General features: G+C 41.6%; 1 protein-coding gene across 1 annotated transcript in view; it reads left to right on the top strand.

The window, feature by feature from the left end:
• LOC126260345 (uncharacterized) overlaps positions 1 to 5,904 on the top strand; it is an 88,680-nt gene extending 82,776 nt beyond the window's left edge. The window contains exons 3-4 of the mRNA XM_049957670.1: positions 5,623 to 5,811; positions 5,878 to 5,904. Coding sequence (XP_049813627.1) covers positions 5,623 to 5,811; positions 5,878 to 5,904 — 216 coding nt within the window. The remainder of the gene's footprint in view (positions 1 to 5,622; positions 5,812 to 5,877) is intronic.
• The last annotated feature ends 7,810 nt before the right edge of the window (positions 5,905 to 13,714 follow it).

The raw sequence follows: 13,714 nt of genomic DNA, 5'->3' as shown, positions 1-13,714 counted from the left end.
TAGTCATGTTTTATACATTTCGCTTTTGGAATATGAACTATATCTAGACTTTGCATCGTGATACAAACATAAGGAGCTATGCAGGCTAAAATCTGTTAAACCAAGACGCTGGCGAGACTTAACCAATTTCATAAGAGAAGAAAACTGTTCACACATACATATGTACTGAAATCAAACACTGAGACAACTTTACCTGTTTACCTGTGCAGTCGATGATGTTGCTGTTGGGGTAACATTTTATAAAATCATTGAACATTTATTAGTTGGAAAAAATGGTCTCCGAGCTCAATGCTACCCTGAACATCTATCAGCTAAAGTTGAAAGTAATATGGTACATTAACAGCCAAAAGCGAGAGCAGTCTGACAGATAATCGAAATCTGTTTTTCGTAGAATAATGAAACGTTTCAATTACTGAAGCGTAGTCAGCCATGTCTGGTCCACAAATAATTGCCTTGGGTTATGGGAAATGCTCCATGTGATGAAACTGAAGTTGATTTTTGCACGGGATTATTTTTTTCTTAATAGCGTCAATCTTATCACATGAATTTCCCCTTGCATTACGACACTAGACGAGCTCCAATAATTAGTAGAGTCTGCCATAAAACTTTTTTACATCATTATGCTAACCATTAATTTCAGTTTGTTCCCTAATGGGCGTCTACAGTTCAGCCAGCATCCTATGTCGTTTGTCAGAAGACAGGTGGATCATATTGTCTTTGTGGCTCGTGTTGTAATTACGTTCCCAAAGTGTTTTTCCAAGTCATAATAGAGCGTCGGCTTATTAAGCATTTAGCATATCTTTTAAACTATACGAAAGGGGCAATTCCCATCTGGCATTGACAGACATAGACGCCATAGAATTTCTAAAGCAGAAGGTAAATCTGAATTAACGTAAGCAGTCCTGTCAGGACAGCGCTTAGGGTGCTGCAAGGCAACTGTTTTACTATAGCGGCGTCCGACTGCAACCTTCATTTTCCTATTCCTCCCCAAGCGTCACACTCTGCAGGAGCGCGACCGGACGGCTCGCGTCACGGAGTGCCATGTAGCACGCCCTTCCGTAGAGAATAGCAACGTTATAGCCTTGGATTCAGCTTTCGAAGACCGCTTTCTTTCTTTCGATGCAAGTATTTTTTTTTTTTTTTTGGTCATCAGTCTACTGACTGGTTTGATGCGGCCCGCCACGAATTCCTTTCCTGTGCTAACCTCTTCATCTCAGAGTAGCACTTGCAACCTACGTCCTCAATTATTTGCTTGACGTATTCCAATCTCTGTCTTCCTCTACAGTTTTTGCCCTCTACAGCTCCCTCTAGTACCATGGAAGTCATTCCCTCATATCTGAGCACATGTCCTATCATCCTGTCCCTTCTCCTTATCAGTGTTTCCCACATATTCCTTTCCTCTCCGATTCTGCGTAGAACCTCCTCATTCCTTACCCTATCAGTCCACCTAATTTTCAACATTCTTCTATAGCACCACATCTCATATGCTTCGATTCTCTTCTCTTCCGGTTTTCCCACAGTCCATGTTTCACTACCATACAATGCTGTACTCCAGACGTACATCCTCAGAAATTTCTTCCTCAAATTAAGGCCGGTATTTGATATTAGTAGAATTCTCTTGGCCTGAAATGCCATTTTTGCCATAGCGAGTCTGCTCTTGATGTCCTCCTTGCTCCGTCCGTCATTGGTTATTTTACTGCCCAGGTAGCAGAATTCCTTAACTTCATTGACTTCGTGACCATCAACCCTGATGTTAAGTTTCTCGCTGTTCTCATTTCTACTACTTCTCATTACCTTCGTCTTTCACCGATTTACTCTCAAACCATACTGTGTACTCATTATACTGTTCATTCCATTCAGCAGATCATTTATTTCTTCTTCACTTTCACTCAGGATAGCAATGTCATCAGCGAATCGTATTATTGATATCCTTTCACCTTGTATTTTAATTCCTCTCCTGAACCTTTCTTTTATTTCCATCATTGCTTCCTCGATGTACAGATTGAAGAGTAGGGGCGAAAGGCTACAGCCTTGTCTTACACCCTTCTTGATACGAGCACTTCGTTCTTGATCGTCCACTCTTATTATTCCCTCTTGGTTGTTGTACATATTGTATATGACCCGTCTCTCCCTATAGCTTACCCCTACTTTTTTTCAGAATCTCGAACAGCTTGCACCATTTTATATTGTCGAACGCTTTTTCCAGGTCGACAAATCCTATGAACGTGTCTTGATTTTTCTTTAGCCTTACTTCCATTATTAGCCGTAACGTCAGAATTGCCTCTCTCAAAAAATGGTTCAAATGGCACTGAGCACTATGGGACTCAACTGCTGAGGTCATTAGTCCCCTAGAACTTAGAACTAGTTAAACCTAACTAACCTAAGGACATCGCAAACATCCATGCCCGAGGCAGGATTCGAACCTGCGACCGTAGCGGTCTTGCGGTTCCAGTCTGCAGCGCCTTTAACCGCACGGCCACTTCGGCCGGCTTGCCTCTCTCGTCCCTTTACTTTCCCTAAAGCCAAACTGATCGTCACCTAGCGCATTCTCAATTTTCTTTTCCATCCTCCTGTATATTATTCTTGTAAGCAGCTTCGATGCATGAGCTGTTAAGCTGATTGTGCGATAATTCTCGCACTTGTCAGCTCTTGCCGTCTTCGGAATTGTGTGGATGATGCTTTTCCGAAAGTCAGATGGTATGTCGCCAGACTCATATATTCTACACACCAACGTGAATAGTCGTTTTGTTGCCACTTCCCCCAATGATTTTAGAAATTCTGATGGAATGTTATCCATCCCTTCAGCCTTATTTGACCGCAAGTCCTCCAAAGCTCTTTTAAATTCCGATTCTAATACTGGATCCCCTATCTCTTCTAAATCGACTCCTGTTTCTTCTTCTATCACATCAGACAAATCTTCACCCTCATAGAGGCTTTCAATGTATTCTTTCCACCTATCTGCTCTCTCCTCTGCATTTTACAGTGGAATTCCCGTTGCACTCTTAATGTTACCACCTTTGCTTTTAATGTCACCAAAGGTTGTTTTGACTTTCCTGTATGCTGAGTCTGTCGTTCCGACAATCATATCTTTTTCGATGTCTTCACATTTTTCCTGCAGCCATTTCGTCTTAGCTTCCCTGCACTTCCTATTTATTTCATTCCTCAGCGACTTGTATTTCTGTATTCCTGATTTTCCCGGAACATGTTTGTACTTCCTCCTTTCATCAATCAACTGAAGTATTTCTTCTGTTACCCATGGTTTCTTCGCAGCTACCTTCTTTGTACCTATGTTTTCCTTCCCAACTTCTGTGATGGCCCTTTTTAGAGATGTCCATTCCTCTTCAACTGTACTGCCTACTGCGCTATTCCTTATTGCTGTATCTATAGCGTTAGAGAACTTCAAACGTATCTCGTCATTCCTTAGTACTTCCGTATCCCAATTCTTTGCGTATTGATGCAAGTGTTATAATGTTAAATAAGAAAGGGAATTAATGATTTACGCACTGCTGGGGCCATTAAAATTGCAGCACCATGAAGAACAATGAAAAGTAATTTAGTGTGTGTTAATGATTTACGCACTGCTGGCGCCATTGAAATTGCAGCACCATGAAGGACTGCAAACAACGAAAAGTAATTTAGTGTGTGTACGTTGTACAGGAAGAAGCATATATAATTACATTTGTAGGTAAATTGGAGTTTTCAGCATGCGAGATTCTGTACACAAAGCTGCCTCCTCTGGCAGCAAAAATAACTCTTGGAGAACTGGGCATAGAGTCGAACAGAGCTTGGGATATGGGTACGTTATCCCATGTTGATTCCACTCCACATGAGAGTTCTTCAGTAAAGTCACCGGCGAATTGTGTTATGCCAGTCTCTCATCAACCCTTGAAGAGGTATTTTTACTGAGCAAGAAATGCAGAGAGAATGCTGGGAACAATGACTCTATCAAGGTAAGTCAGGAGGTAAGGGCAACATGCAGTATTGCGTTATATTGGTGATAGATAACTTGATAAAAACCATGAACACAGGGAACATCTGCCGCCCGTAACACGTCAGAAAATTAAAGAATAATGTTTAAATTAGTTGCTATGCTCAGTAGAGGTGATCGTGTGGTGTATATAATGGCACCCATACCATCAATGCAGATGCTCGGGTCCTACGCCAATGACGCATGCACTGTGGGAACGAGCCCCAATACACGGCTATTACCATTGTAATGTTGCACCTACAACCTGCACTCGTCTGAAAAGGGGGCGTGATGATGTGTCATCGGCGAAACCACTACTGGCGTGCCTCTTTCATCTGCCACGGCAAGGGGTGCCCCAACTATGACCTCCGTGCTGACAATCCGTGCTGCTCCAGCAATTGTTGCACAGTTCGAATGGACACTTGTCTTACTGCAAACAAGCCCCATTCATGTATCGACAATGAACTACCTTAGGCACACAGGCGTGCTACTACTGAGATATTGAGTAATACTGGTTGTTTGTCTGTACATGTACATCACATATAATCATTTCCGTCCCACTTGGATAATTCCTTTGAAGTGCGTCGTTTTATTTTATTTTCATCCTTAGTGTTTATAACCAGCAGGTAAATTAACTTTGTTCCATATGCATGGACGTGCGCAACTGGCAGGTAGACGTACTGAGTAGATGTACTCACATGATGCAGTAGGAGTCCTCAACAGTTTAAAGAGATCTATGCTCAACGCAATTCAGAAGTCTATTATTTTCAGTAGTTATTCAATAGACATTTTACGTAGTTTTAAAGTTGTGTCTACGTTTCGTGCACTTGTTATCCAAAAAGAATTCCATAGCTAACAAACTGAGTGTACATATGGACAGTATGTAACTTAAATCCACTGGCTGTTACACACTGATGACAGGACTCTGAAGGCGTAACGTACTGATGACGTTTCGTTTGTCACCTGGCCAGTGTGCAAACGACAGGCAGCAGTGAAACTTCATGGCAGATGAAAACTGTGTGCCCGACCGAGACTCGAACTCGGGACCTTTGCCTTTCGCGGGCAAGTGCTCTACCATCTGAGCTACCGAAGCACGACTCACGTCCGGTCCTCACAGCTTTACTTCTGCCAGTATCTCGTCTCCTACCTTCCAAACTTTACAGAAGCTCTCCTGCGAACCTTGCAGAACTAGCACTCCTGAAAGAAAGGATACTGCGGAGACATGGCTTAGCCGCAGCCTGGGGGTTGTTTCCAGAATGAGATTTTCACTCTGCAGTGGAGTGTGCGCTGATATGAAACTTCGTGGCAGATTAAAACTGTGTGCCCGACCGAGACTCGAACTCGGGACCTTTGCCTTTCGCGGGAAAGTGCTCTACCAACTGAGCTACCCAAGCACTGTTCACTCCCCTTCCTCACACCTTTATTTCTGCCATCTTTACTTCTCTCAGTTGGTAGAGCACTTGCCCGCGAAAGGCAAAGTTCCCGAGTTCGAGTCTCGGTCGAGTACACAGTTTTAATCTGCCAGGAAGTTTCATATCAGCGCACACTCCGCTGCAGAGTGAAAATCTCATTCCGACAGGCGGCAGTGTTCCTTGACCAACTGGAGGACAGCATCACTTCCGAATGTACAAGTTGTGTCTATTCACCTTGTGCAGCCCGAACGACGCCAGGAGCTAGCTGTATGCTTCACAGGAGCCAGCCCGTATGACAGAGCAGAAGGCTGGCAGCCGCGGAGCAGCGGCAGCTCACCTGCCAGAGGTTTCGGCTTCCACACGCAGCAACCGGAGCTGCTCGCCCGCGCGCCCTTATATCACGCGAACGGCGAGGACGCGGCCGGAGACCGGGTATCCAGTGGCAGGCTTTAATTAAACTAATTGGCCGACTCTGTGCGGCTGATGCATGTGCTTCAGGTGCGCCGCGTCGCCACGGCGCCGTAATTAACGCGCTCAGACAGTCGGCGGCGGAGGCGCGGGGACAGCGCCGCCGGTCGCGGCGGTCGAGGCGCGCGCCGGACTGACAAGAGGAAGGCCTCAGACACGGCGAACCGATTCGGCTCATATTTGGCAGGTCGCTTGTGTACAACCTAAAACGAAGGACTCTAAGATAATTTCGGTCAACACCCCCGCAATTCAGAGAAAATCACCACTAAAGGTTATGACGAGCAATCGACTCAAAATTGCAGGGATCGATAGATAATTGTAAATAAAGCATTTTTCATCATCAGGTATGGGGTCCGCAAACGCAAAATTTTCCAGAAATCGAGGAAAGAACCTTTTACAACTGTCGCTTCTGTACCCACATGGTAAACGCCTTTCGCCGACAGCGCCGATAGTGCAATGGCCAAGGTAATTGTCTGGGAATAGGTAAACCTGGGTTCGAATCTCGCAGAAACGTAGCGGACGTTATTCTTTTCGTTTGTATATTTCCATATCTCATTTGTAGGGATAGAAGGGTTAATAAGGTAAGTAAATCAATAAGGAATGATAATAATACTTACCTTATGAACCCTCCTATCACTATTAATTAAGATGTGGAAAAATACAAAAGAAAAGAAGAACATCCGCTAGGCTTCTTCGAGATTCAAACCCGGGTTCTCCGAGTCCCAGACAGTTACCTTGGCCGTTCGGCTATCGGTGCGGTCGGCGAAAGGCTTTTACCATGTGGGTACAGAAGCGGCAGGTGTAAACGTTTCTTACCTCGATTTCTGGAAAAGTATGCATTTTCGGACCCTATACCTGATGATGAAAAATTCTATACTGACAATTATCTATCGATCCCGCCAATTTTGAGTCGATTGCTCGTCATAACCTTTAGGGGTGATTTTCTCAAAACTGCGGTGGTGTTGACCCAAAATATCTTAGATTCCTTCGCTTTAGGTTGTACACAAGCGACCTGCCAAATTTGAGCTGAATCGGTTGGTCGTGTCTGAGGCCTTCCCCTTGTGAGTCTGAGGCGCGCTGATGTCGCAGCAGTCACAGGACTCCACACCACGTCCGACACTGGCGACCCACGCCGAGGGTAGAGCCTCTGCCTGTATATGCCTTGTATGAAAACAAGCTGGGTATCTTTTCAGGTGAGTGCGAGTTCTCCACTTGGTGAACAAGTTTAGTGTCCAAACGCTCATGGACGACACATGCAATGAAACTGAGGATGGCAACTCAAAAGCAAATATTCGGTATAGTGTTTCGAATCTTCCTTTCTTTGCAAAGGAAATTCTGAGAGTATCGCTACATTTCATTCTTACACCGCTGCAGAGATGGTGTGGTAGATTCTTTTATGTGTTTGTCTATTTTTTGTTTGTCTGTTGTCGATGTATTATGCTCGCAGTAAAAGGTCGTAACAAAGTGATAAAATTGTCTTCGTAACAAAGTGATTAAATTGTCTCTAATAGTGCTGTTAAAAGAATTACTGTTTGTTACGCGTATGAAGAGTCTTGGGAGAGACGGCTGGATGTTTTAGCAACTATTCATACATGAGATTGTAGGTTCGAGTGCTGTTCTCCACGTCTCTTCCCGTACATGTCACATTTAATCTGAAACAATTCTGCTATTTCAATACTTCCAAAAATACTAATAAAGGTCGTTACGCTCACCTTTGTTCTCATGAAATAATAACGGTTAGTTGTGTCACTTGTGCAATTCTCCACATAACATCAAAAGAAGCGAACAGAAAACTCAAGTTACCTTTAGTTACGAGTAAACCACAGAGAAAGTAATATTTCGATTCAACGATATAATTATCGTAGAGTCTCTCAGATAACGTCTTTGCCACTTAGCTTTCTCACAGTCGATTCAGTACATTACATATTTATTACACTACAATGAGTAACACTCATTTTCGCCTATCAGTAGTTAGTGCCTTCGGTAGTTTGAATCTTTTATTTCGCTGGCAGTAGTGGCGCTCGCTGTATTGCAGTAGTTCGAGTAACGAAGATTTTTGTGAGGTAAGAGATTTGTGAAAGGTATAGGTTAATGTTAGTCGGGGCCATTCTTTTGTAGGGATTTTTGAAAGTCAGATTGCGTTGCGCTAAAAACATTGTGTGTCAGTTTAAGCAGTCATCTTTTATTTTTCTAAGGGGACGTTTCATATGTCGACCCTTAGCTGAGGATACCTCACTGGAATCTTCTGATTTTTTCTTGTACTTTGTGTAATTAGTGTAGTTTTTGTTTATTGCTAGCGCGTAATTATAGAGAGAATTTCCTTTGTAGTTGTAGTTTTTCATTGTTGTACAGTAAAACAGTTGTGGCATGCATGTAGAGTTGCAGCAAGTATTTCGCAGCTGCACTTGCAATTAACGAGATATTATTTTCAGTGCTATGTTAATGTGTTCTCTTATTTTTGCTCTTCGGATTGTGCTTTTCTGTGTTATCGTGTGAAATATTGTGACAATAATGCCGTGTGAAAAACGTAATACTAGGCTCCAAAGTAAACTGAGAAATGACAGTGAAGACGAAAGCAGTGTGTTAGCGCCACCGAGTAATGTATTAACTAATGTTCAAAGTAGTAATTTGGTAATTGTGCATAGGGAAATGGAGTGGGCTGCAAACAATGGTGTAGACAGTGAAACAATTAGTGAACAGGGAAGCATTATCGATCGATCGGTCGGCAACAGCTTGCCTCAGGAATCCGAAATGACAGGACACAATCTTGCAAATACTGTAGATTCAGGTTTTGCGTCCTCACCTTTTTCTCAAATAAGTCAAGACACATTTTCTGCTTTTCAAACTGCGAATATTGCCGGTTCAAATGCATTGCCGAATAGTACTGAGGAACATGTTTCAGACACCATTGCATTGTTATTACAATTAATGCAACAAATGGGACAAAAGCTTCAAAAGTTAGACATAATGGAACAAAATCTTCAAAAGTTAGACACAATGGAACAATATCTTCAAAAGTTAGACACTATGGAACAAAATCAGAGAAAAATACAGCAAAAGCTTCAAAAGTTAGACACAATGGAACAAAATCAGAGAAAAACACAGCAACAGTTAGACACGATGGAACAAAATCAGAGACAAACACAGCAAAAGCTTCAAAAGTTATACACCACACTTGAACAAACACGTGAAGATTTAACTACTGAGTTACATCACATTGAATCGAAATGTCAAAAAGTCTGTAATGACGTAAAAACACAAATTTGTGAGCATTTCCAACCTATTTTTTCGCGGCATGAAAATGCATTACAGAATCACGAAGCAGCCATAAAAGAACTGCAAACTATTGTTCATGAAAATCACGACACCTTGCAAGCTAAAATTGACTCAGTTGCATCTACCTTTTCGGTTACGCAACTTGCAAAAACTCAGGAAAACTTAAAGGACACAGTAGATACGATTTCAACACAAATGGACACTCTGAAACTTGGTTCAGAAAAACACACAGAGGAAATAATTTCACTAACGGATAAAGTAGCCAATCTTTCAGATCAGTTCACTAACTTATCTACAAAGGTAGATGATGATCTGAACGACACAAGACCTGTAGCCTTCACGGACACCGAAGAGTATGAACAAATTATAAAATTCAAACAAAATCAAAATCAAATCAATACACAGTACAAAAGAGAAATCCGGGAAGTACAAGATTAGTTGGCTCAAGTAATACAAGAATTACATATTTCAGAGGACACTCGCGCTCCAGTACGGGAAGAGGGACATAGAAATACGGAACAACCACAAAATAATAACACAGGAGACTTCGGAAATTATGAAAGAAATTGGCAAGGCGCATTGGATTTTGAGATGGAACCGCCGAAACGAAGTAACAATGAGCGATGTGCGACTCGCCGACATGATGATTTTGACTATAAGCTGTTCGTTACTACACGTAAATTCAAAACATTTAACAATTCTGACAACGACATTCATCCACAAGCATGGCTTCATCAGTTCTCTCATTGTTTTCCTCCCAACTGGTCATTGCAGCACAGATTAGAATTTATGTGTGGCTACTTAGAGAATGAACCAGCTGTAAGAATGCGATCGGTCATTCACGATTGTCACAGTGAAGGAGAATTTTATCATGCCTTTCTCTCAGCATATTGGTCTCAAGCTACACAAGACCGAGTAAAACATAGCATCATAATGATGAAACGTTTCGAACAATCTGAATTTTCCAGTCTTGTGAAATATTTTGATGTTGCACAAGAATCAGTACCTGTCAAACCCATACAGCCCCTCAGAACTCATCCGCATTTGCTTAATCAAACCACCTGAACATTTACGACATATTATTTTGGCAGGACGTTGCAAAGGCGACATTGAAGCTTTCCAGGGACTCTTACAAGGATTGGAAATTGACACAGACAGTCGCGGGATGCGAAAACAGGAAAACAATCACTACAGGTCACATCCGTCACAATTCCGTGACGACAGAAACAATAACTGGACACGACAAGTCTATTCTTACAACGCAAATCGTGACCAAAACAGACACCACCCATATGACAACTACTGGCAGAGTAATAATAGTTACAAAGATCGCATTTCTGTAGTAATGAATATGACAGAGACAATCACAGAAACAGACAATACGGCAACCAGAACTATTATTATCAAGGGAGACAGAATAATTTCAGACGCAACAGTTCAGCGCGCAGTTACAATTCAGGGAGAAATGCTTCACCACGTGACCGACAAGAAAGAAATTATGGAATCTACCGACATGACGACAGACGATATAATCATAACGACAGACCTGTATTTTATCAGAACTGGCGGGATTCAAACAGAGCAGGGCCCTCTCGACAAGGTGAATTTGTAGAAGTTAGGTCTCCAAATCCCAATAACGACGCGCGCCAACAAAGAGACAATAGGCAATGACTCACACCTCTGGCAGCCACAAAACGAACTTATGAAACTGACGACGCAGCTGCCGTAGCTAGTAATTATGTAAAAATGGAAGACATTAGGGACATCTTACTGCAGGAACACGACGTAAAACATAACAACATTGCATATCCTGTGATTCACATTACAGTAAATGACTTAAAATTTACGGCAGTACTTGACTCTGGCAGTCCCATTTCAGTAATTAGTGAAAAAGCCTTTAGCAAATGTAACAAATCGAACGATTGCCCCACACTTCCGTTACGTAAGATTAAATTACAAGGTGCAATCTTTGGAAAAAGTGTAGATGTACGCCAACAAACCAACTTAGAATTCTTTTGTCAAAGCAACAGCTTCTCCATGAACTTTCTTATTGTTCCATTATTGTCGACGGAAATTGTACTGGGAGTAGACTTTTTGAATGAACACAAAGCAATCTTAAACTTTCACGATGCTGAAATAAGTTTAGAGAAAGAAGGTAAGTCCAAAATGGTTCAAATGGCTCTGAGCACTATGGGACTCAAGTGCTGTGGTCATCAGTCCCCTAGAACTTAGAACTACTTAAACCTAACTAACCTAAGGACATCACACACATCCATGCCCGAGGCAGGATTCGAACCTGCGACCGTAGCAGTCGCACGGTTCCGGACTGCGCGCCTAGAACCGCGAGACCACCGCGGCCGGCGAAGGTAAGTAAATAGCTTTGAAATTTGAAGATTGGCTCTCAAACCATGACGAGGAAATTAATCGGCTTTACCTTCTGTTGGACAACAGTTCGAAATTTTCTATGGAACTAGACACTAACAATCACTCTGCAAGTACTGACAGGGATGATATCGACGGCATATTTGATACTAATGAGTTAATTGAGAATAAAATTCAAACAATTGACAATTGTAAGGACACTGATAGGCAGGACCTTTTTGAGATTTTACAAGCACATTCCACAGTTTTTACTCACAAAACAGGAACAATCAAGGGATTTCAATACTAATTTCGTGTTCGTGAGCATACTAAATTTTGTGTTAGACCATACGTAATTCCGGTGCATTATAGGGACCGTGTTAGAACAGAAATACAATCTATCATTAATGAGGGCATTAATGAGCCGGCAGTAAGCTCATACAACAATCCATTACATGTTGTTGAGAAGAAAAATGGATCGATCAGTCTTGTCTTAGATTCGAGACAAATCAATACTATTATCATTCCTGAAACAGACAGGCCGCAGACGATGGAAGAACTCCTTCAAAATTTTAATGGTGTAAAAGTGTTGTCTTCTATTGATCTCAGATCCAGCTTTTATCAGATCGAACTTCATCCAGAATGTAGAAAATACACAGCATTCCATTGTTTCGGCGTTTGTTATCAGTTTCGGAAACTTCCTTTCGGTTTGAACATTTCTTTGGCAGCATTCATTCACGGGCTAAATTCCATATTCCCTGATTTCTTAAAACATCACATCACCTTATATGTGGATGATATTCTAATAGCAGAAGCCTCATAGGAACAACATAATCGCATCCTCAACAGTTTGTTACGTATTTTTGCAGAATCTGGAATTACAGTTAACTTGGAAAAGTCTGAATTTGGTAGGTCAAAGGTGAGGTTTTTGGGACATATTATTTCTTCTGAAGGCATTCAGCCGGATCCTGAAAAGTTAGAAGCAATCAGAGCCATTCCAGTTCCATCCACAAAAAAACAAGTCCGCAGTTTTCTAGGTCTCGTAAATTTTTACCGTCGTTTTCTGAATATGCAAATTCTAGTTACACTAAAACTTTGTTCTCTCACTGGAAAAAGTACTATTTGGAACTGGGACGAACAAGCACAGTTGGAATTCAATTCTTTGAAAGAATCGCTACTTAACGCAACAATTCTAGCTCATCCAGATCTGTCACAAGATTTCTGCCTTAGCACGGATTCTTCTAAAGTCGGTCTTGTTGCCCATTTATTTCAAGAAGCCATAGAAAATGACACTACCGTTCAGAAAACCATTACTTTTGCTAGCCGAGTGCTAACAAAATCTGAAAAAAATTATTCCGTTACTGAATTAGAAGCTTTATCTATCGTTTGGGCATTTAACAAATTCCGTTTCTTTCTTTCTGGTAAGCACGTAAAAGTATACTGTGATCATCGTGCATTACAATTGCTTATGTCTTCAAAATTAAATCATGACAGGTTAAAACATTGGGCATTGTTTCTGCAAGAATTCCGCTTCACAATAGTCTACATTCCCGACAAGGAGAACATTGTTGCGGACGCACTGTCACGCGCACAGGCTGGGCTTGAGAAAAGTAATACAGAAGGCAACCTCGAGAAAAATTTCAGTATTCTTTACATTCAGAAAGTCGCCTTTGAAAACTTCATTACCACATCTTTAAAGGACATTGCTCATGAACAAGATAAAGATCCGATTTGGAAAGACATTAAAAGCAAATGGCATGAAAAGACACACACACAGATTCAGCATTATTATCTGGTTAGAAACAACATACTGTTCAAACGCTGCACTGTTGATGACAAGCTATGGGTACTTTGGATTCCTGACGATTTTGTTAATAAGCTCATTTGGTACATTCATTTCAGCTATGCACATTTTGGCCCACGAAAATGTTATCATTTTCTTCGAACTACTTGTTATTTTAACAATATGGAAAAGAGAATTCGAAGAGTCTTGTCTATTTGTAAACTTTGTCAAAAGGCGAAACCATCTACTGTCTCACATCGTGCACCGTTGTTCCTTCTAAATTAAAAGAATTTGCTGCTGTTGATCTCTTGGGACCGCTTGTCAGAACATCGAATGGATTTTCGTACGTTCTAGTCGCTGTTGAACTTACTTCAAAATTTGTTTCTTTCACTCCGTTACGTAAAGCCACTGGACGGTCTGTATCCAACGCCTTTGTTAAAAATTTCT

This window comes from Schistocerca nitens, chromosome 5 (genome assembly GCF_023898315.1).
Source record: "Schistocerca nitens isolate TAMUIC-IGC-003100 chromosome 5, iqSchNite1.1, whole genome shotgun sequence".
Lineage (NCBI taxonomy): Eukaryota > Metazoa > Arthropoda > Insecta > Orthoptera > Acrididae > Schistocerca > Schistocerca nitens.
The sequence above is the reverse complement of the archived record's forward strand: the minus strand, read 5'-3'. Positions and strand labels throughout refer to the sequence as shown.